General features: G+C 55.0%; 1 protein-coding gene across 1 annotated transcript in view; it reads right to left on the bottom strand.

Annotated features, from left to right (window-relative positions):
• Positions 1–19,839, bottom strand: part of SND1 (staphylococcal nuclease and tudor domain containing 1) — a 241,695-nt gene that overhangs the window by 142,017 nt on the left and 79,839 nt on the right. Inside the window, exon 11 of the mRNA XM_060279344.1 lies at positions 11,906–11,995. Within this exon, the coding sequence (XP_060135327.1) occupies positions 11,906–11,995 (90 nt within the window). The remainder of the gene's footprint in view (positions 1–11,905; positions 11,996–19,839) is intronic.

The following is a 19,839-nucleotide window of genomic DNA, read 5'->3' as shown; positions in this document are numbered from 1 at the left end:
CTAGTGTGGGATGATGGGAGTTGTAGTTCAAAAACAGCTGGAGACCCAAGTTTGGGAAGCCCTGATCTAAAGGGTCATCTTCACCCATATGATCCTGGCATGTTATGAAGAAGTGCAGAGGCCCCAGTCTAGTGCCTCCCAGGGCCATCTCTTAGGAAGACGGCACAAAGGACCAGCAGGGCCTTTACGGTGGTGGCCCCACAGACATGAGTCTGCCTGCCTGCCTTCTCTACTATGAAAGGCCTATGAAAGGACTCGGGCTCCTTTCTTGCCTCTCTTTCCTGCCTTTCTTCCGAGACCCGGTGCTTCCTTATGATTCTGGGGCGCTGCCATTTCCCACTGCCATAAAAAAGGGAATGCATTCATAAAAATTATAACGACCTGTTAAGAATCGCATACTTCTTGGAATAAAAGCATCACGTACACCTATAAATTGTATTACAGTTTCAAGCACCTTTCCCAAGGGCCCGCGGAACGCTCTGCCACCAGATCACAAGCAGATAAACAGCCAAACACCTTTCCAAAAACATCTGAAGGCAGCTTTGCTGTGTTTTTATGATGATGGAAGCTGCCAGATTGGCTGGGGCAACTCGGCCAGGGTATAAGATATATTATTATATTGTATTATTATTTTCTTTCACTTTATTTGTCCACTGAAAATGTTTCATGAAATATAAAAAAATAAAAATAAAACCCAGGTCTCTGCCAGGTCCTAGTCTGGCACTCTAACCACTACACCACACAACCCCCTATCCCCCCCCCGGAGGGCCCGGCAGCTGCTGCCCTGCCCAGGGGAGGGATCCGGCACTGCCTCCCCAATCAGAAAGGACTGCCAGGAATCCACAGCGTCCACACAGATAAAGAGGGATGCGTTTTCCCAAATGGGGGAGAGCGGAATGAGAGGAAGAAGGCGCTCTCATTATTAAGTTACAAGAGCAACGGCGCATCGCCTTGCCAACTGTCAGTAAGTTTGCAGACTGTCAGTAACAAACAGAAAATTGCCTGTCAGTAAAAACAAAAACTGTGGGCGCACACAGACACACACAAAACGGAAATTGTGCCCAGCCAGGAGAGCTATTCTAGGGAGAATAGGGAAAGGCTGCTTGCTTCATAGAGCAAAGTTCTTCCGGATGTTTAGCTGGAATCTCCTTTCTTATAACTTGAAGCCATGGGTTCGAGTCCTGCCCTCCAGAGCAGGAGAAAACAAGATGGAGCAAGGACGTTTTCTGCCGCTCCAGAGGGCAGGATTCCAACGGATGCAATGGATTCAAATGACAAGGGGAGAGATTCTGATGAAACATTTAACAGTGGAACGGACCACCTTGGGTGGACTCTCCTTCACTGGAGGTTTTTGAGCAGCGGTTGGGTGGCCAACTGCAAGGGATTCCTTACCTGACATTCCTGCATTGCTGGGGGGGTTGGGATGGATGACCTTCGGGGAGCCTTCCGATTCTATGATACCATAAATTTTGTAATTCTATAAGGGCTTGTAATTCTATAAGGGCTTGTTCTCGAAGCTACGAACATGAGTTTGACCAAACTGCGGGAGGCAGTGCAAGACAGGAGTACCTGGCGTGCTATGGTCCATGGGGTCAAGAAGAGTCAGACACAACTAAATGACTAAACAACAACAAGGGCTTGCAACTCGGATTCCTGATTTTCTGTACCCCAGGAGAGCCTGGCAGGGTCACACAGCTTACTGGCCACGGACACTTCCTTTTCCTTGACCCGGCCACAGGGCCAATCATTGGGAAAGAAGACCAGGCATGAAAGGACCCACCTCCCTTTTCCCCCCCCCCCCATGCTGAATGTTTTTTCCTGAAGGAATTCTGCGCAGAGACCCAACACAGGCACCAGTTTGGGGTCCTGGCTAACAGGGAGTTTTATCGGTTCCCTTTATTACACAGACGCTGAAGTCCTCCAGGGGAGGGGGCCGTGCCAGGCTGCAGGAGAGGCTGCTGAGGAGTGGGCATCGCCAAGGCTGCTCGTTCCTAGGCAGCCCTATCCCAGCCCCCTCACCCTGCACTGCCAACATGCAGAATACATGCCACGCAGGGCCCAGATCCTCTCCTGACCCCGGGAGCTGCAGGTGCTCATTAGTCGGCAAGTCACGTCTCCAGCAAGCGGCAGAAGGACGGCTCTCCGCCCCACGAGGGGCTGCAGCTCGCCTGCCCACCCCCAGCCCAGCCCCTGGGCTCCCCTCCTCGCCATGGCCTGGACGGTCCCAGAGGCTGTGCTTTATGGACCAGCAGCAACGGCGGCCAAGACCGGCGGAGGAAACAAATGAGGCCTGTTTAGAGGCCGCCCAACACTCCATAAAACAGGGGCTCCATCAAACTCCACGCTGCTGTGACGGAAGGGAAGGGGGAGCATCCATCACACTCCCCCCCCCCTGCCTCCAGGGCCCTGCGGGGGCTTCCGATCTGTTGGACAGCAGCAGAAGCAGATAACCAAGTTGCTTCCCCGTAATGGCCTTCCTTTGGGGGGGGGACACCCAGGCAGCCGGCCAGGAATGCCTCCCCAAGGCCCAGCAGAGCCAACGGGGAAGGGCTGCTCCCCCCCCCTCTCCTCCCTTGGGAGGCCGGCAGCCAAGCACCCAGCGAGGAAGGGGAAGCTCCCCGCAGAGAGGCAGGCAAGAGGGGGCAAGGCAGTCTGGATCTGGCGCTCCCAGCAGCTAGCTGCAGACACTGGGGAAATCCCCAGTCTGGATGGGAAACTCATGAGAGCGGGAAGGGAAGACCCCGAGGGGCAATTCCTGGGCTGCAGGGGGTGGAGTCCCTCCCAAGGCAGCGGAAGCTCCAGGCCGCTCCCTTCTGCTCCTGCTGCCTCCAGCGCCTCCATTTCCCTCTCCAGGAAAGCCCAATCTCTCCATCAGAGCTGCGCTGGGCAGGGCGGCCTGTGGCATCGCAAGGCACTCGACCGACTGGGAAGGCAGCAAACGGGCACCAAGGAGGGGAGATCTCCGCCTTCCGTGGACCCAACGTGCTGGAGCTGCTCGGGAGGCCCAGGAAGGAAACATGCTCTGCTCTCCGGGAACGGGAAATGGGCTGCCAAGGGAGGCCATTCATGCATTCATGAATGGCTGCGGGGTGGTCTGTGACTCCCCACCCCCACCCCATGTCCCCTGGACACAGGAGGAGGAGTCGAGTTTCAGGGGCCCCACTCATCTAGTCCAACCCCTGCTCTGTAAAGGATGCCTGCCCTCCTGCGATGTCCTCTACCAGCTCCTGGACAGGAGCAGGATAGCAACCCCCACCCCAACCCCCGTGTGCCCTGGCATCGTTTCTGGGGCCCTCCTGGGCTTGGAAAGCCACCAGGCAAGGCAGACGGCTCAGTGGAGGGGAGGCACATTCTTGAAGTCCTGCCAAGTGCATGCCTTGGATGAGAAGCCCCCCCCCCCGCCCTAGCGGGAGCCCCCCCCCCCACTCCCATCAGCTGAGACATTCATCAAGCTGCTGAGCGATTATCCAATGGTTGGCTCCCTATTCCCCTTGGAGGGAGGGGAAATGGCTGGCTGCGCGGGGAGATCTGTCTTCCCTTCTGTGACAGGAGAGTCTTGGGGGGGGGGGAGATCACCCCACACGTGCCAGCCTGCCAGTGCTGCCCCCCCCCAATACACACATACACAGCAGAGCAGAGCAACTGGGCTCAAATCCCAGCGGCAATGGAGGAGGGGGAGCTTGTCAGCCACAGCATAGGAAGCTAACAAGAACCTGCTGGATCATGCCCCTAGGGGCCCATCTAGCCCTGGATCCTGCCCCTAAGAGCCCATCTAGCCCTGCACCCTGTCCTCACAGCCTCCTCCCCTCTTGCGGTTCCGAGCAACTGGGACTCAGAAGCAGAACTGCCTCCGACCACAGAGACTGAGCGGCACATCCGCCCTGGCTAGCAGCCCCCGAGAGCCCTCCCCTCCTCCATGGATTGGCCGGATCCTCTTTTTCCAAAGCCACCCAAGTTGGTGGCCAACCCTGCCTCCTGCAGGAGGGAGTTCCATAGTTTAAATCTGCATCGCGATGTTGGAACATCCTCAGAACCCGCGGACAGGAGACCATTCTGCGGAAAGCAAAGGCAGGTGCGGACGAAGGAGCATTGAATCACAGAGCTGGAAGGGGTCCCAATGCAGCTCTGTTCCAAGGCAGGGCATAGGGGGGGGGGCGTTTGAAGGTGCCTCCAAGTGTAAGGAAAGGAAGCCATTCCTCCTGGCAGGCGGGGAGGCTGCACCTACAACTTCTCCCATCTCAACCGACCTTTCGCAGTCCAAGAACTCTGCCCGGTTTCTGGCATCTGTTTTCCGATCAGGGATTGGGGGGGGAGCAGAAAGGGGAAATGAAAACTGGAAGATGGGTCTACACACACACACACACACACACACACACACACACACACACACCGCCCTGGAAGCTGCTGCCCCAAGAGACCCTCTGCTCCATCTCTGCAATTGCTTCACTGCCTCCTTCGCCCACAAAGGCCTTCTCAGCGCCAGCGGGAGAGCCAAACCGGGGCACCTTTGGGTGCCACAGAAAGATGGCGGACCCCATGAGCGCCCAGGCCAGTTCTGCAACATCCTTGCAGGGCAGACCCAGCACCCTGTCATGGCAGCAGGAGCTGCTGTTGAAAGCCTCTTTCCTTTCCTGCAGCAGTAAAAAAACAAAACAAAAAACAGCTACCAGTAATGCTATTCTAGGCTGCATCAGCAGAAGAATTGTGTCCCAATAAAGGGAAGTCAGAGCACTGCTCTGTTCTGCCTTAGGCCTGGAGAATTGTGTCCAATTCTGGGCACCACTATTATAGAAGAGGGAACAAGCTGGTTTTCTCCTGCTCTGGAGGGTAGGACTCGAACCCATGGCTTCAAGTTATGAGGAAGGAGATACTGACTAAACTTTCTGACAGGAAGAGCTGTTCGGCAGCAGAACGGTCTCCCTCGGGAGGCTGTGGACTCTCCTTCCTTGGAGGTTTTTAAGCAGAGGTTGGGTGGCCATCTGTCGGAGATGCTTTAGCTGAAATTCCTGCATTGCCAGGGGCTGGACTGGATGACCCTTGGGATCCTTTCCAGCTCCACATGGGTCTCTGATTCTAAGAATCCTTCTGGCAGAGAGAGCCACCATGGCACTCTCTGCTGGGGCCGTTCGGCAGCCTTGCCCAAGTGTGCCAGGGGAGCACGGCGGCAGCGAGCGCTCCCCTGCCAAATGGAACAAGGAGACTGGAGCAATTACCCCACTGGGAGCCTGGCCAGGAGGCCAGAATTAGCAACGGGGGGGGGGGCACCATGCTGTCAATCAAGCCCACAGGTCACGCCTCTGGCCTCTCGCTCCCTCCTGCAGCAGAGCAGCGCCTCCTAGTGCCAAACGGCAGAAGGGCCCCCAGCTGGCACCCTGCCTAGTCAGGGGGGGGCTGCGCGGGGAGGGGAGGGGAGGGGGACGGCATGAGGACGTCTTCCTCAGCCACCCACCAGGATCCCGGGGTCCGCCTCTCTGAACCCCCTTGGCCCCCTGCAGCACATCCAAAGCTGGCCAGGCAAGGAGGGATGCTCAGGCGCCGGGGCCCAAGAGCCTCAGAAGAACCTGCTGGATCAGGCCCACGGAGCCCATCCTGTGCAGCATCCTCTTCTTACAGTGGCCTGCTGGGAGGCCTGAAAGCAGGATCCGGGCACAAGGGCCGTTTCCAGCAGCAGACACCCAGAGAAACCTTGCTTTCCATGAATGTGGAGGCAGAGCTGAGCCATCCTGGCTAGGAGCCCTCCAGAGCCCTCTCCTCCTCCTTTCCTCCTCCTCCTCCTCCTCCTCCTCCTCCTCCTCCTCCTCCTCCTCCTCCTCCTCCTCCTCCTCCTCCCCCTTTTCTTTCTCCTCCTTTTCCTCCTCCTCTTCCATGAATTTGCTCAATCCATCTTTAAAGCCATCCACGTGGGTTTGCCATCCCTGCCTCCTGTGGCAGGGAGTTCCACTGTTTAACTCTGCACTGCTTGAAGGAGGACTTTTTAAACATATATAGTTTTTATTACATTTTCTGCTTGGCAATTTAAAACACTCATTTTTACATCCTTAAAATATCAATGGCTTCCCTTCTCCTCTTCCCTGCATATTTTACAAAAACAATACAATTCAGTCTTCCATTATTGCATCCTTCAAAGCTTATTTACACTGTTGAATTGATCTTTAATGCTGCCAGCGTTTTCAGCTGTACACAATTATTTCCCATATATCCAATAAACATTTCCCAATCTTCTTCAAACATATGTTCTTCTTGTTCTCTTATTCTATAGGTTAAGTCTGCGAGTTGTGCATATTGTGTCAACTTAAGTTGCCATCCTTCTTTGGTTGGGACCTCGCTCGTTTTCCATTTTGGGACTAACAAAACACGGACCGCAGTGGCGGCATACATAAATAACCTTTTTGGACACCTGGGAATTTCAGTCTGAATTATCCCCAACAGAAAGGACTCTCTTTTTTGGGGGGGGGATGGGGAAGAGACTTTTTACACCTGCCCTGAATCTTCCTTCACTAGCAGCAGCAACCCCCAGTGCCTCCTCCTCCTCCCATGGCATGCTAACAAAGGGTGCGGGACGTGTAGTTCCACGGCAGAGCCCCCACCCTCCATGCGGAAGTTCCCTGCTGCCATTTCCCACTGAAATGTTCTCTGAGCTGAGAAGAGACCCCGGCGAGGCAGACCCACCCATCGGTCAGTTCCGTGATCACTGGCACCGGAAGACCAGACACACACAAACACAAACTCCTGTGCTCCTCTTCCTTCCACCCCCCCCCCCAAAATGCCATTTCTACAAAGCCATCCAAATGCACAGGGAAACAAAACCCACAAATAGGTCTCCGCCCTGGCGAGCATACAGTCGGCCGGAGAGGCAAGCGAGGGAAGGAGGCAATGGAGAGCAGAGAAGGACAGCAGGAAAGGGTGGTTTCGTCTCACTTGCAAGAGGGGGTGGGTTAAGAGTTTTAACCAAAATCTTTGCAGATGGGGGGGGGAGGAAAGGGGGCGCAGTGGGAGGAGGGACCTAAGGGGGTGGGAAAGAGAGCAAAGGCAAGGCAGAGGCTGAAGAGGCCTTGCAAAGCTCACCAGGGACTGTGCTTTGCAAATACAGTGGTACCTCGCAAAACGAAATTAATTCGTTCCACGAGTCATTTCGAATTCCGAAAATTTCGTCTTGCGAAGCATGGTTTCCCATAGGAATGCACTGAAATTTAATTAATGCGTTCCTATGGGGGGGGGGAAATGGTGCCAAAAAAAAAAGGCGCCAACTCACCCGCCATGGCTGGACGTTTTAAAGGCTCTGGGGAGAGGGAAGCAGCAGAAGGGCCAGGGAGAGGCTCCCTCCCTCCTTCCCCGCAGCCGGACCCTTGCGCCCAACCAGACAGACAGCCCGTTCGCACGCAGGCAGGCAGGCAGGCTGTCTGTTTGGCCTCTCCTGTTTGCGCGCACGCAGCTCTCCCTTGCACCTGGCCAAGAAGGGGCTCCACTCCCTCGGGGTTCTGCACGGAGGCTTAAGGTGAGAGCGAGGGGGGATCCGGCTGCTGCTCGGCTGCCGGCGGCCGTTTCGGTGCAGCGGCGCCAATCGCCATGTCCCTGCGGAAGCCGGGCGATGGCGGCAGCAGAAGTGCGAGGTGGGCGGGCTCCAGGAGGAGGCTCGATCTGACTTTCTCCTCCTCGCGGCGCCCCTGCCCTGCTTCGTCTTGCGAGTCTGCCAAAAAAATCACAAAACATTTTCGTCTTGTGATTTTTTTTTGTGCTGCGAGGCGTTCGTCTAGCGAGATACCACTGTAGTCCCTGGTAAGCTGGTGAAGAGCAGAAGGACACTTGGAGATATTTTAATATATTAGGGAAATGAAATAATACAGAAACAATGCAATGAAATGAACCCATCTGCAGAATTTGAGCAATACACTTAACAATGGACAAATATAAAAAGAAAACACAAATAGGAGGTAAAAATGTGAAGAACAGATTAAGAATACAAGTTTAATTCTAGTATATAAGGTATATAAAATTATAAGCAGAACAAACAAATAAACCAGAAAGGGAAGTTGGGGGAAGTCGCCGGAGGGGGGGGGTGGAATTGAAACTGTAAAATGCAATTTGAATTTTTGAATATGTTAAAATTTGTTGGAAAATCTTAATGAAAATAATTTTTAAAAGAAATGAAATGAAATAATGAGGGCAGAGGGTCTTACGCAGGTCACTCTGGGCATCTCAAGGAGGAGACTTTGCTCTGGGTTTCTCTCGTACAGACTCAGGCCAGCAACGCTTGAGAGACGCAGCTACAGTACCTATCGACCCATCAAACTCTGCATGAGCAATCAGTTTTGCTCCAGGCAAGCTGCATGCCGTTTATTTATTGCGCCGCTTGCAGGTTTATCCCGACTGCTTGACACCTTATTTAAGCCACTTGGAGACACGCAAATGCTTTTCAAAGAGTTGAGGGAGGCAGATTCATGGCATCAGAGCCCCCCACCCCTGCCACCCGGCTTCTGCCCCACACTGCAGAGCCCCTTCCCGCCCCCCAGCTCCGTCCTGGAGGCGGATGGGCTTGCAAGCGTATTTCCTAAGGGGCTCCCCTGCTCAAAGGAGGAGCATTTGGGCACAGCTCAGCAAAATGGGGTCAAGGCAACCTTCCTCGGATCTGCCTCGCAAGCCTGGCTGGCGCTGGCCAGAGGAGACGCCTCATCTGAAGAAGAGTTGGGGGGGGGGGTATTTGGGAGCAATCAGGGAAGGGGTTTGTTCCCTGGTGGGAATTCTGAGGAATGGGGACGAACGGGATTGTGGAATTCCCCTCTGCAAATCGATGGCAAAGGATATTGTGGAGATAGGAAAGGAGATCGAGGGGCGGAGGGGGCTCTTCGAGGAAGAAAAGGTACATTTCAGTTCAGTTCCTTTCGGAAGCTAAGGGGCAAAAGGATAAGATTCAGGACAGATAAATGCAAGCTATTTGAAGAGATTTGAAGGCAAGTTTTCAAACAGTTCAACAACTGATGTTTTATGGAGTTTTTAATATTTTGTGGGAGCCCTCCAGAGTGGCTGGGGCCACCCAGTTAGATAGGCGGCATATAATATAAATAAATAAATAAATTTCTTATTCTTATTAAGCCCTTCTTGACGAAGCACACGTTCACCTGTGGAACTCACTCCCACAGGAGACAGTGAGGACGACCAACCTGGTTTTGGCTTTGAAGGGGGGATTAGAGCTTTAGGCACAAGGACCAGGTGGATCTTCCAGGTTCAGGGGCAGAATACACCCCCAATCTCCAGTCACTGGGGAGCAGCTATTCCTTCTTGCTTGTGGGCTTCTGAGGCAGCTTGGCTGACCAGTGCGGGAAAGAGGAGGTTTGTCTAGATGGGCCCAGAAGGGCCCCAAAGGGAATGGCGGACTCGGCGGCAGTTTTGGCGGGTCTCTGGGACACCAGCAGAAAGGTGAGATTTGCCACAAAGGAATCCCCCCCCCCAAGTTTCCATCTAAATGCAGGCACACAGGGTGTGTTTGCAGGCAAGGGGAGCACAGGTGTGCGGCTGCAGGTGCGCCAGCAAGCCCAGACACACACCTGCACACGCAGAGATGGGGATTCGGAGGGGAGGAGCAGCTGCTAAAGTCTGGAGGCTGCGAGGACAGAGAAGGAGCGTCCATCCGTCTCCGCACACAAACACACACTGGTTCCAGTAGCCAGTCCAGGAAGCCCTCAGCACCACCCAAAAGTGCGCTCTGGCCAAAAGCGCTGATCTCGTGCCGCCTGCCCTTGCCAGCAGCGTGAGAGCAGGCCGCTCAGCTGCCCGAACTCAGGATGCCAGGGCCGCGCTCACAAAGCCTACCTTGCAGGCAGAGCGGAGAAGCGGGTGCAGCCACCTGCCCCTCTGGAGACGAACGGCCTTCAGAGGCCACTGGACCCGCTCAACTTTCCCCCCGTGGGAGCTCAATTCGCGTCCTTTTGGGGAGCGGGGAAGGAGGGGGAGCCAGCAGCCCCAGCCGATCGATCCCTGCAGGCGGCCGGCGGGGCAGAGGCAAAGACGGGCAGCCCTGGCTGGGCCTGTCGCTTCCAATCAGGCGGCAGCGCCAACCTCCGGGGACTGTTTTGATCATTAGCGCAGAGGACTTTTTCATCGCTTAGCTCAATCAAATTAATCCGAAGTGAAAAACGAGGTGCTGACAAAGGAACTGCGCATATAGGCAGCCCTGCGACATCGGAGGCGAGCGGCACGGGGGCTCCCAAAGCGGCCCCCGTCGCAGCCAGCGCCAAGCAACCTGAGCCACCAAGGTCACAGGGAAGCAGAGAGAGGGGGGGGCTTGCCCATCCCCTCCAGCCCCCGGCAGAAGCCTCCGCAACAGCTCAGGGGAGCCAGGCCATGGTCAGAGCCCTGCGCCTGGAAGGAAGCACTTTCGAGCAGCCCTGAGCACCATGCAAAGTCACTGGCAATGAAGGAGCCGCAAGAGGCCTTATTTGGGGAAGGGGTGGGGCTGGCAGGCCGCCACAGCCGCCTGGAATGTGAGGAGGAAGGGGGAAAGGGGGACCATAGTGGAAAGAAAAGGGACCTTTGGGCAGTCTCTCTGGCTACCGTCACCCCCTCCCTGCCCCGGTGTAATAATAGCTCTGGATATGGGTCAAGAACTCCTCCGTGGGTGCCCAGGCTGCCCACCCACAAGAGCAGGAGCAGACAAGGCAGAGGAAACACACTAGGAGCTGGGCACGACCCGAAGGCCCCCCCCCCAGCCCCAAATTCCCCGCCAGAGGGTCTGTCGTCACGAAAGGGGGTGGGTGGGACCCAGCTGTCAAGGGACGGCCAGAGGTCCCCTCCCACAAAGGGGGCTGGGAGCGCCCCACGCCAAACCCCGCAGAGCCCACTGCTCAGGCAACCCTGACTCCGTGACCCCAAACAACGATCCCCATTCGTGCTGCTAGTTCTGTGTAAGGAGGTGAAGTTCTCCAAGCCGCCTTCCACCCACACCGGGAATGCCAGCAGCCCCTCCTCCAGATTTGAGCCCCCTGGCGCCCACCAGGTTGAGGGCTGAGCCAAGGCAAGGGGCCAGAAGCAGAGCTCTGCCTCTAAAGGATCCAGCAGGACACAAGCCCAACAGGAGAGTGGGCTGGGACCCCCCCCACACACACACACAAGACAGCTTCCTCGCTGCTGCCGCCAGCCTTCTTCTGCACCCAGGGAAGGGGCCCTGCCGGCTGGGGCCAGGCCCATTCAGGCCCCGCTGAGCAAGCCAGGAAAGGCCTGCTTTGCCCCTGCCTGGGTCCAAAAGGAAGGCGAGCCCAGCAGGGGCTGCCAGAGAAGATGAGAGACGGAGCCCCCTGTCTAGGGCAGACCAGGCAAAGCAAAGCCAGGAAGAAGAGGCCGGCTGGTTTGCGAGCGGCACACTCAACTGCGCAAGGGAGCCCCCGGCACCCGGATCTTTATCCCCAACGGTCTTCTCGCAGATTGTTGATGAGGGGAGACAGGAGTGGGTCCAAGGAAGACCCCAGAAGCCACAAAAAAACCTTCCCTCCCTCCCCACTCGCGTGCAAAGGTGCCCCTCGCCACCCCCAAACTGCCTCTTGCAGCAAACAGTACGGCAGAGGCACCCTCCAGTTGCCTCCCCGGGGTGGCTGAAAACAAGAGCAGCTCACCTTGAACCTCCGGCTGGGCACCAGCGAGCCCACCGGCCTCAAGTTGGGCCAAATCGCCCCCTTCGAAGCCTTGCTCCTTAAAGGGCACCCCATGGCTGTGCCCAGAGCAGCACCCATGTTTGGAAGGAGCAGCAGAAGAACACCATGGAGGCTCCCCAAAGAGGGGATTATCATCATCATCATCATCATTTCTATTTATTAGATTTATCTACTGCCCTTCATTTAAAGATGCCCAGCCGTTCTCGGCAGGCTCTGCCCCGGCACCCGCCTGCCCCCTTGCCTCTGCCCCCAGCGGGGCTTACCTTCTTCCCAATCAGCTTCTTGCGCAGAAACTCCCGGGCCTCGAACATGTAGGGGATGTCGTAGAGGGGGCGCAGCTTCCGGTTCTTGTCCTGCAGAGGGAAAGCAAGAGAGGTCAGGGGAGTGGCAGAGTCCCCAGGAGGGGCGGCGATGGGAGCAGCAGCCTGGCAGCCGTTCACGGCTCAAACGGGACATTTCTCTCTCTTTTTGAAATCCTTTTTTATTTGATTTTACAAATGTAAATTAGTTATAATACCAAATACATATCCCCCCCACCTCCTTCATGGATCCTATTGTCAACTTTTCCAACTGCATATAATTTCATAATCTGTATTTTGTATCCCTCCATATTGTCCATAGACAATGAGATTAAAAGCCTGCTAATGTTTTCATCTGCTTACAGATAAAAATAATAAATAAATAAATTGTGAACTTTTCCCATTCTTTCTTGAATTTCTACTCTTCAGATCATTTCAAAAAGAGAACCAGCCCAGTCCCCTGGTCATTTCATTTATTTATTTGTAATAAAATAAAATAAAATTGGGGACCGTGAAAATCATTAAAAAGAAAAATCAAAGCAGTATACAATTGTACATCAAACAAATACCGAAAAGTTAAAAACAGACATCAGTTAGCCATTGCGGAAAGATGAGTTTCCCCACTGCCTGCGTAGGGTTCTGGCAGAATAGGAGTTTTCATCAGGCATTTAAAAGTTGGCACCTGCTGGATCTCCAGTGGCAGGGAGTTCCACAGGACTAGGTCAATGACATTAAAGGCCCAGCTCCTTGCCACGGGAGCCTCACCAATTTGGGAAATGACTGGTGACATTCCTGCAGGTGATCTGAGTGAATGAGCCAGGATATAAGGGTTGGGGAGGGGGCGGAAAGCTGTCCAGGGCTTTGTAAATTAAGGCAATGCCCCTAAACCTGGCTGGGGAGCAGATGGGCACCCAGTGCAGAGACTTTAACACAGAGATCACTTGTTTCGCCACTGCCTGCCCCCCTCCCCGGCCGCTGCCTCCAAGGCGAGCTGCTATGCTGCGAAAGGCCCCCCCCCCAATTCTCCTAGCACATGTCAGCACAGAGGCCAAGTCATCCCTGGAAAAGCAGGTCGCCTCTCCCATCCGGAGCCCATCGGAGCCGCCAGCCAGCCCATCACGGCTGAACGTCTCTGACAGCTGCCATGGGGAAGCCCTAGGGCACAGCCAGTGCTCAAAGGCCGGAGGCGGGGGCAGCCGCTGGCCATGGCAACGTCTGGCTCAGAGCCAGGCTGGACACAGCAGACTGGAGGAAGCCTGTTTCGATCTGGGCACAGGCCTGGGTATGGCACCAAACCAGAAGGGCACCGTCTTGCCCCAAATGCTGCCCGGCGTCTCTATGAAGCCCCTGGGAGAGGTTATGGGCAGATTGGGGGCAAAGCATCATCCGTAAAGGGATGATATTTTTCTGGACCAGCCTGACCGTTCCCCGTCCAGTCATCCATGCACGGGCCACTTCTGGGCTTGAACACCACAAGGTAGGGCTGCTCTGGTGCAAATCACCCAACTGCTCGCTAGGGCAGGATCTCGCCAACACTTTCACTTGCCGCTGGAAAAATTGCACTGGCTGCTCGTTGGGGAGCAGGGAATGTTCAAATATATGAAAGGATGTCATATGGAGGAGGGTGAAAGGTTGTTTGCTGCTGCTCCAGAGAAGGGGACACGGAGCAATGGATTCAAACTACAAGAAAGAAGATTCCACCTCAACATTAGGAAGAACTTCCTGACAGTAAGAGCAGTTCGGCAGTGGAATTTGCTGCCAAGAAGTGTGGTGGAGTCTCCTTCTTTGGAGGTCTTTAAGCAGAGGCTTGACAGGCATATGTCAAGAATGCTTTGATGTGTTTTTCCTGCTCGGCAGGGGGTTGGACTGGATGGCCCTTGTGGTCTCTTCCAACTCTATGATTCTATGAAAGTTGAAGTTGCTCATTTTTGGTGTACAAAAACCCCAGGCAGCTTGGGACCAGGAGACCCCAAAGATGCTCGATCGCCCCTTCTCTCTGCCCAATTGAACACGGAGCTCTGCAAGCAAGAACGTCCTGTAGTGACTCTCTTACTGGGAGGCCTGTGCCACCCAACTCAACTCTTGGGCTCGAGTGTGGCGGCTCCTCTGTCCTTTTAGGATTCCCCCCTTGAAGATGAGGCAGGCGGAGAGACTCTGCTGCCTTCTGGCGGCTGCTGAAGACCTTCCCCTCCCAAGGAGGCGTTTGTAAGGGGAGACCTTTCCCAGGATGTGTCTGTTTTGGAATTGTCTCTAAGATGCTTCCTCCGCGCTTGTTTGCTGCCCTGGGCTCCTTTGGGAGGCAGGGCCAGATATAAACGGAATGAGTAAATAAGAGAGCAAATAAGCCCTTTTGAGCAGAAGCTACTCAAATCTAACAGCAACAGTCAGCTGGGCCAGGAAACTCCCTGAAGCTCAGGGCGGGGGCAACCTTTTGCTCAAACACTCAGCCAGGGAGGGGAAAGAAAGGCCTTCCTTCTGGGAGCCCAGAGAGATCTGGGGGGGGGGGCACACATCCAGCCTGCAGATCGACATCTCCCCCCACAAATGCCCCACACATGGCACAAAGAGCTGCCAGCTGAGTGGAACAGGTGCCCACAAGCTGCCTAAGGGAGGGCACACCCCTGGGAGAAGACCTCCTTCTGGGCTGGTGGCACTAACGGTCATAGAATCAGGGAATTGTAAAGATGTAAGGGGCCACGCGGGTCATCTAGGCCAACCCCCTGCAATGCAGGAATCTTTTGCCCAACGCGAGACTCGAACCCACAACCCTGAGATGAAGAATCTCACGCTCCACCAACTGAGCAAAAGAATCCACGGACAGAGAAAACCTCCTCGGGCAACAAAGACCTTTCCCACAGGGGCTGCCTGGCTAAAGCAAGGCTGGGGGGTGGAGAGCATGAGGGAAAGGACCAGGCCACAATCTGCACCCAGCATTTGGAAAATGCCACCCCCTCCCCCTACGGATAACTTGGGAGTTAGCTCAGCTCTCCCTCGCATTGCCTAACCTTTATTTATTATAAATGCTTCTCTCCTCCTCCAAGTAATGCAAAGGTCTGCAGAGTTGCTGGCGCAGGACCCTCCTCCCCTGCATTCTCCACGGGGGAAGAGGCTGCAGGCAAACAGGGCAATAAATTATTACATATATGCGTGTGTGACTCGGTGCCTGCAAGACAGAGCGGCTTTCCAGACTCAGACTCGCCAGGTAGCAGAAGCGCAGAGGAGCTCAAGGTGCTGCAAATTAACCCTCACTTTAATCCAAGCTTAGCAAGTCCATTAGCTATGCAAACACCTCTCAGCCTGGCTCCAACCCCCACGGTGCCCGCTTGCCCCCTTTCGGCTGCTCTGAGCCCCTGCGACCGATGCCAGGGGGGAGGGAGAAGCGTAGGTCAGGGAGAAGAACTGCCTGGGCTGCAGGAAGCTCAACAACTTTGGGGTAAAATTGTAAAAAAAAAAAAAAGCTCAACAATTTCAATCTTAAAAAAAGTTCAACAACTTTGGTTGGCCCTCATGCATGTTCAGATCATCAAATCTGGCCCTCTTTTGGGCCCACCCCCCTGACATAAACCCTCCAAGCCCCCCAATTTTGAGCACAGTCCCCTTTTCCCTCTGGAGGACAAAGTGTCCTTAACCAATGCCCTCCTGGGAGAGAGGAAGGGCTCCAGACGCCCCCGGCTGATTGTGGGGCAGCAAATCAGTGGGGACGTTGTGGAGGCCAAAAGGGCTCCGTGGACTGGTTGTCTTATCATTATTGTCCTGACCTGGAGGCAGCGTCAAAGCGAGACTCGTTTTGCCATGGAGATGATTCCGATATTTGTGTTAATTGAGTTGTTGGCCATTTGCCACTTTAGGCTTCCCTCGAGAGGGAGGAGGGGGGCAGAGGCAATAAATGAAATGCCGCAATTAAAGGAGGCTTTGCCTTGGAAGCAAACCACCCCCACCCCCCAGCAGCCGCCTCCTTCTGCTCCCCCTAAGCCCAGCAGCTGATGCAGCACCCAAAGGTCTCTCCCCAAGGGGCCAAAGCCCCAAGACTTCCCAAAAAGGAGGGGACAGCTCTGGGCCCCGTCTTCACTCCTCTAGTGAGGCTGAAAGTGCCATCAAGTGTCCAGTTCTGGGCACCACAGTTCAAGAAGGATACTGACAAGCTGGAACATGTCCAGAAGCGGGCAACCAAAATGGTCAAAGGCCTGGAAACGATGCCTTATGAGGAACGGCTTAGGGAGCTGGGTATGTTTAGCCTGGTTAGGGGGTGATATGATAGCCATGTTCAAATATATGAAAGGATGTCATATGGAGGAGGGAGAAAGGTTATTTTCTGCTGCTCCAGAGAAGCGGACACAGAGCAATGGATTCAAACTTCAAGAAAGAAGATTCCACCTAAACATTAGGAAGAACTTCCTGACAGTAAGAGGTGTTCGGCAGTGGAATTTGCTGCCAAGGAGTGTGGTGGAGTCTCCTTCTTTGGAGGTCTTTAAGCAGAGGCTTGACAGGCATATGTCAAGAGTGCTTTGATGGTGTTTCCTGCTTGGCAGGGGGTTGGACTGGGTGGCCCTTGTGGTCTCTTCCAACTCTATGATTCTATGATTCCTTGCCTTCTCCTCTCACACACCACAGAAGACAGGTCGGAAGTCCTGAGCCGGCCAAGAAGACCCCACAAGCCAATCCCAGACCAGCCAAACCAAAGGACATGTCCACATGTGTCTGCTTGTGTGTGCATGAAACTCGACCGGAGGGAGGCAAGGAGGCTGCAAGGATCTGTCCTCCAGGAGGGTGACTAGATCAGGGGTAGGCAACCTAAGGCCCACGGGCCACAAGCGGCCCACGGGGGTCGTTTAACCAGCCCATGAGCCGCCCCCGAACCAAGCCGCCTGCTTGGCGAGTCCCCGCGCTAAACCGGCACAGCACAGCACAGCACAGTGTGGGGACTCGCTTCTGCGGCGCCGGAAATCACATCTGCGCAGATGTCGGAAATCGCAGGCGGGCACGCAATCCAGCCCATGGAGGGCTCTCTGCTGGAGTGAACTGGCCCAGGCGAGGTAAGCCTTGTCGACCCCTGGACTAGATGACCCACTGGGTCCCTTCCAACTCCACGGTTCTGTTTTAGGATTCTCAAACCTACCTCTCATGAGCAGAGTGCCTGTGCCTGTCCCTCCTGAGCCCTGAGGGCCAAGGATGCTCTACCCCAGGGCTCCTGGAGCCTCCTGCCCAAGGGGAGCAGCCATGCCCCCCCCAACCAGGGCATGAAGGTCAAAGCAAGGCTTCCCCTCCCCGCCGACCTGAGCCGGCTGCTCTGATCCTTGCTGGCCAGCAACCTAGGAAGTCCTGCCATCTCTAACCTAAATTAGCAGCCTAGGCTGCAGCTTGCCTCCCAACCTCCCCTAGTGGAATGTGGGGTGGAAGGAAGGAAAGCAGGAGCCCCGTGGCCCCCCCTCTGCAAAGCCAGGATGGGGAGGGGGCGCAGAGGCTGCTGTGGAAAGCTGCCTGCAGAGTGAGACCTTGAGGCTGCCTCCTGGACGCCCCACAGGGAGGCTGCAGAGGCCTTTGTTGCGGAGAGGCTTGGCTCTGCAGATACGGAGCCAGTGCCCCATTTGCTTCAAGGCAGACACTTCATGTGTAGCTCCAACGAACAAACGAAGCCGAGGAGGAGAAAAATAATTAGTGTTACTGCAGAGAAGGCTCCTTTCATCCCTCCTGGCCCCTTCCAGACCCCTGCAAGCAAGCAGGGAGAAAGGCAGGGAGGGCGGGGGGCAAGAAGGACCTTCATTTGGAGGGGCTCTGGCTTCCCAAAGTATGGGGGGGCAATGGCAGCAGCAGCCAAGGAAGCCAGCAGCCCTGCAGCATCCCCTCTTTGGGGTGCCCGCCGGTGCTTTCTGAAACTGGATCCAGGTCAGCTGGGCAAGCCAGAGCCAAGCTTTCTAGTAACGATCTAATAAACCTCCCCTCGCGCATTCAAGTGATGTGGGATCCCCAGTCGGGTCAGAGGGAAAGTCTTGCACCTCAGAAAGGGCTGCTCAGGGAGTGGGGGGGGGGCATTCGGCAAGGGGGGGCTCTCCCCTCTTCCTCTTCCTCCTCCTCCTCCATCAGGACAGGCTGGCAGGGGAAAGAGGCCTGGAGGATGGAAGCGCTTCTATTATTTAGCTGGTGCCAGAATAATTTACAGCCGGACATCAGAGCTTGCGCTGAAGAAAGCCAGCCATAAATACACCGTGGATCTGAGCAAATCTGAGTTATGCCGCCGCAAGACAACCCGCCTTCGCCCCTGGAAGCGTCTCCTGGGCTCGCGAGTCACAGAGCCCAAGGCTTAAATCTCAGCAAACACATATCTCATCCCCCAAACACAGGAGATGTTGCAGGCCATACTTAAAAACCAACTAAATTCCCCCTTCCCTGGAGGCGGCAGGACAGATCTGGCTTTAGCCCTGAGGGGTGGAAAAGGCTCCTTTGCCCCAAAGCCAGCGCCTGACTCCGAAGGAGCAGCAAACTCCACACACCAGGCATACTCTGGGGGAGAAGCAGAGCACCAGCGAACCTGGCCAGGCCAACCTGCTCCACACCTGGCCCAACCACCCCAGCAGGGCCTGCGGAGACGAGGGCTGGCCGGTACCTGGTTTCCAACATTGCGTTATATCACCCAGCTAAACATCGCAATATACTGATATATCTCGATGTCTGAAATAAGGATGGAGCTATGGAGCATCAGCTGGCTTCACGATTTCCCCCACATTGGGATTTTTGCATAGCACACACACACACACACAATTTGCAATACTGCATGTTGCCAGGTCAAAAAATTATGAAACAGATATCACAATATGGACTTCAAACCAGTTTTGGAGGATATATCACCCAGTCCCTAACACACGTCATGTTTCACAATATATTGCTAGCTAAAAAATTATGAAAGTGATATCACAATACAGGCTTCAAACCAGTTTTGGGCGATTGACATATTGCCCAGCCTTAGCGGGACAAAAAAAACAACAAAAACCTTCCAGTAGTACCTTAGAGACCAACTATGTTTGTTATTGGTATGAGCTTTCGTGTGCATGCACACTTCTTCAGATATTTGCACAGGTATCTGAAGAAGTGTGCATGCACACGAAAGCTCATACCAATGACAAACTTAGTTGGTCTCTAAGGTGCTACTGGAAGGAATTGTTTTATTTTGTTTCGACTACGGCAGACCAGCACAGCTACCTACCTGTAACTAGCCCTAGCGGAGACATCCCTATAGAATCACAGAATTGTAGAGCTGGAAGGGACCCCCAGGGGTCCTCTAGTCCAGCCCCCTGCAATGCAAGAATCTCAACTAAAGCATCCCTGACAGGTGGCTGTCCAGCCTCTGCTGAAAAACCTCCAGGGAAGGAGAGTCCACCACCTTCCACCCCACAGGCAGACAGCTCTTCCTGCCAGAACATTTCTCCTAAGGTTCAGTCGGAACCTTCTTTCTCGTCCTCTTAATTCATTGGTTCGGGTTCTCGCCTCGGGAGCAGGAGGAGACAAGCTTGCTCCACCTTTGATAGGAAGCCCCTTTGGGTACTGGAAGGGGGCTAGATGGCTGCCTGTTCTGTTCTGTTCAGCATCCCCGGGCTCCACCTAGGCCAGGGCTGCAGGAGCCAGCAGCACCACGGACAGCTCCGCGCTGAGCCCAGGCTGTTGCTTCAGCACCAACCGCCCTTGAAGAGCTCGCTCTGCCTTGGGGAGAGAAGCCTCTTCGTGGAAAGGGCTCCGACTTGCTTGGATGGAGCTGGGGGGAGGCTGTGGCTCCACAAACTGTGGCCTGGACCCCTGGAAGTCAGAGGAGGGACACACTATCTGGGGATGGAGTGACTCCCCTTTGAGGAAAGGTGGCAAAACAAGGGAGGGGGGAATGCAGAAGGGGTGGCAAAGGACCGCCTTGC

Source organism: Zootoca vivipara, chromosome 10 (assembly GCF_963506605.1).
Source record: "Zootoca vivipara chromosome 10, rZooViv1.1, whole genome shotgun sequence".
NCBI classification, from domain to species: domain Eukaryota; kingdom Metazoa; phylum Chordata; class Lepidosauria; order Squamata; family Lacertidae; genus Zootoca; species Zootoca vivipara.
The sequence above is the reverse complement of the archived record's forward strand: the minus strand, read 5'-3'. Positions and strand labels throughout refer to the sequence as shown.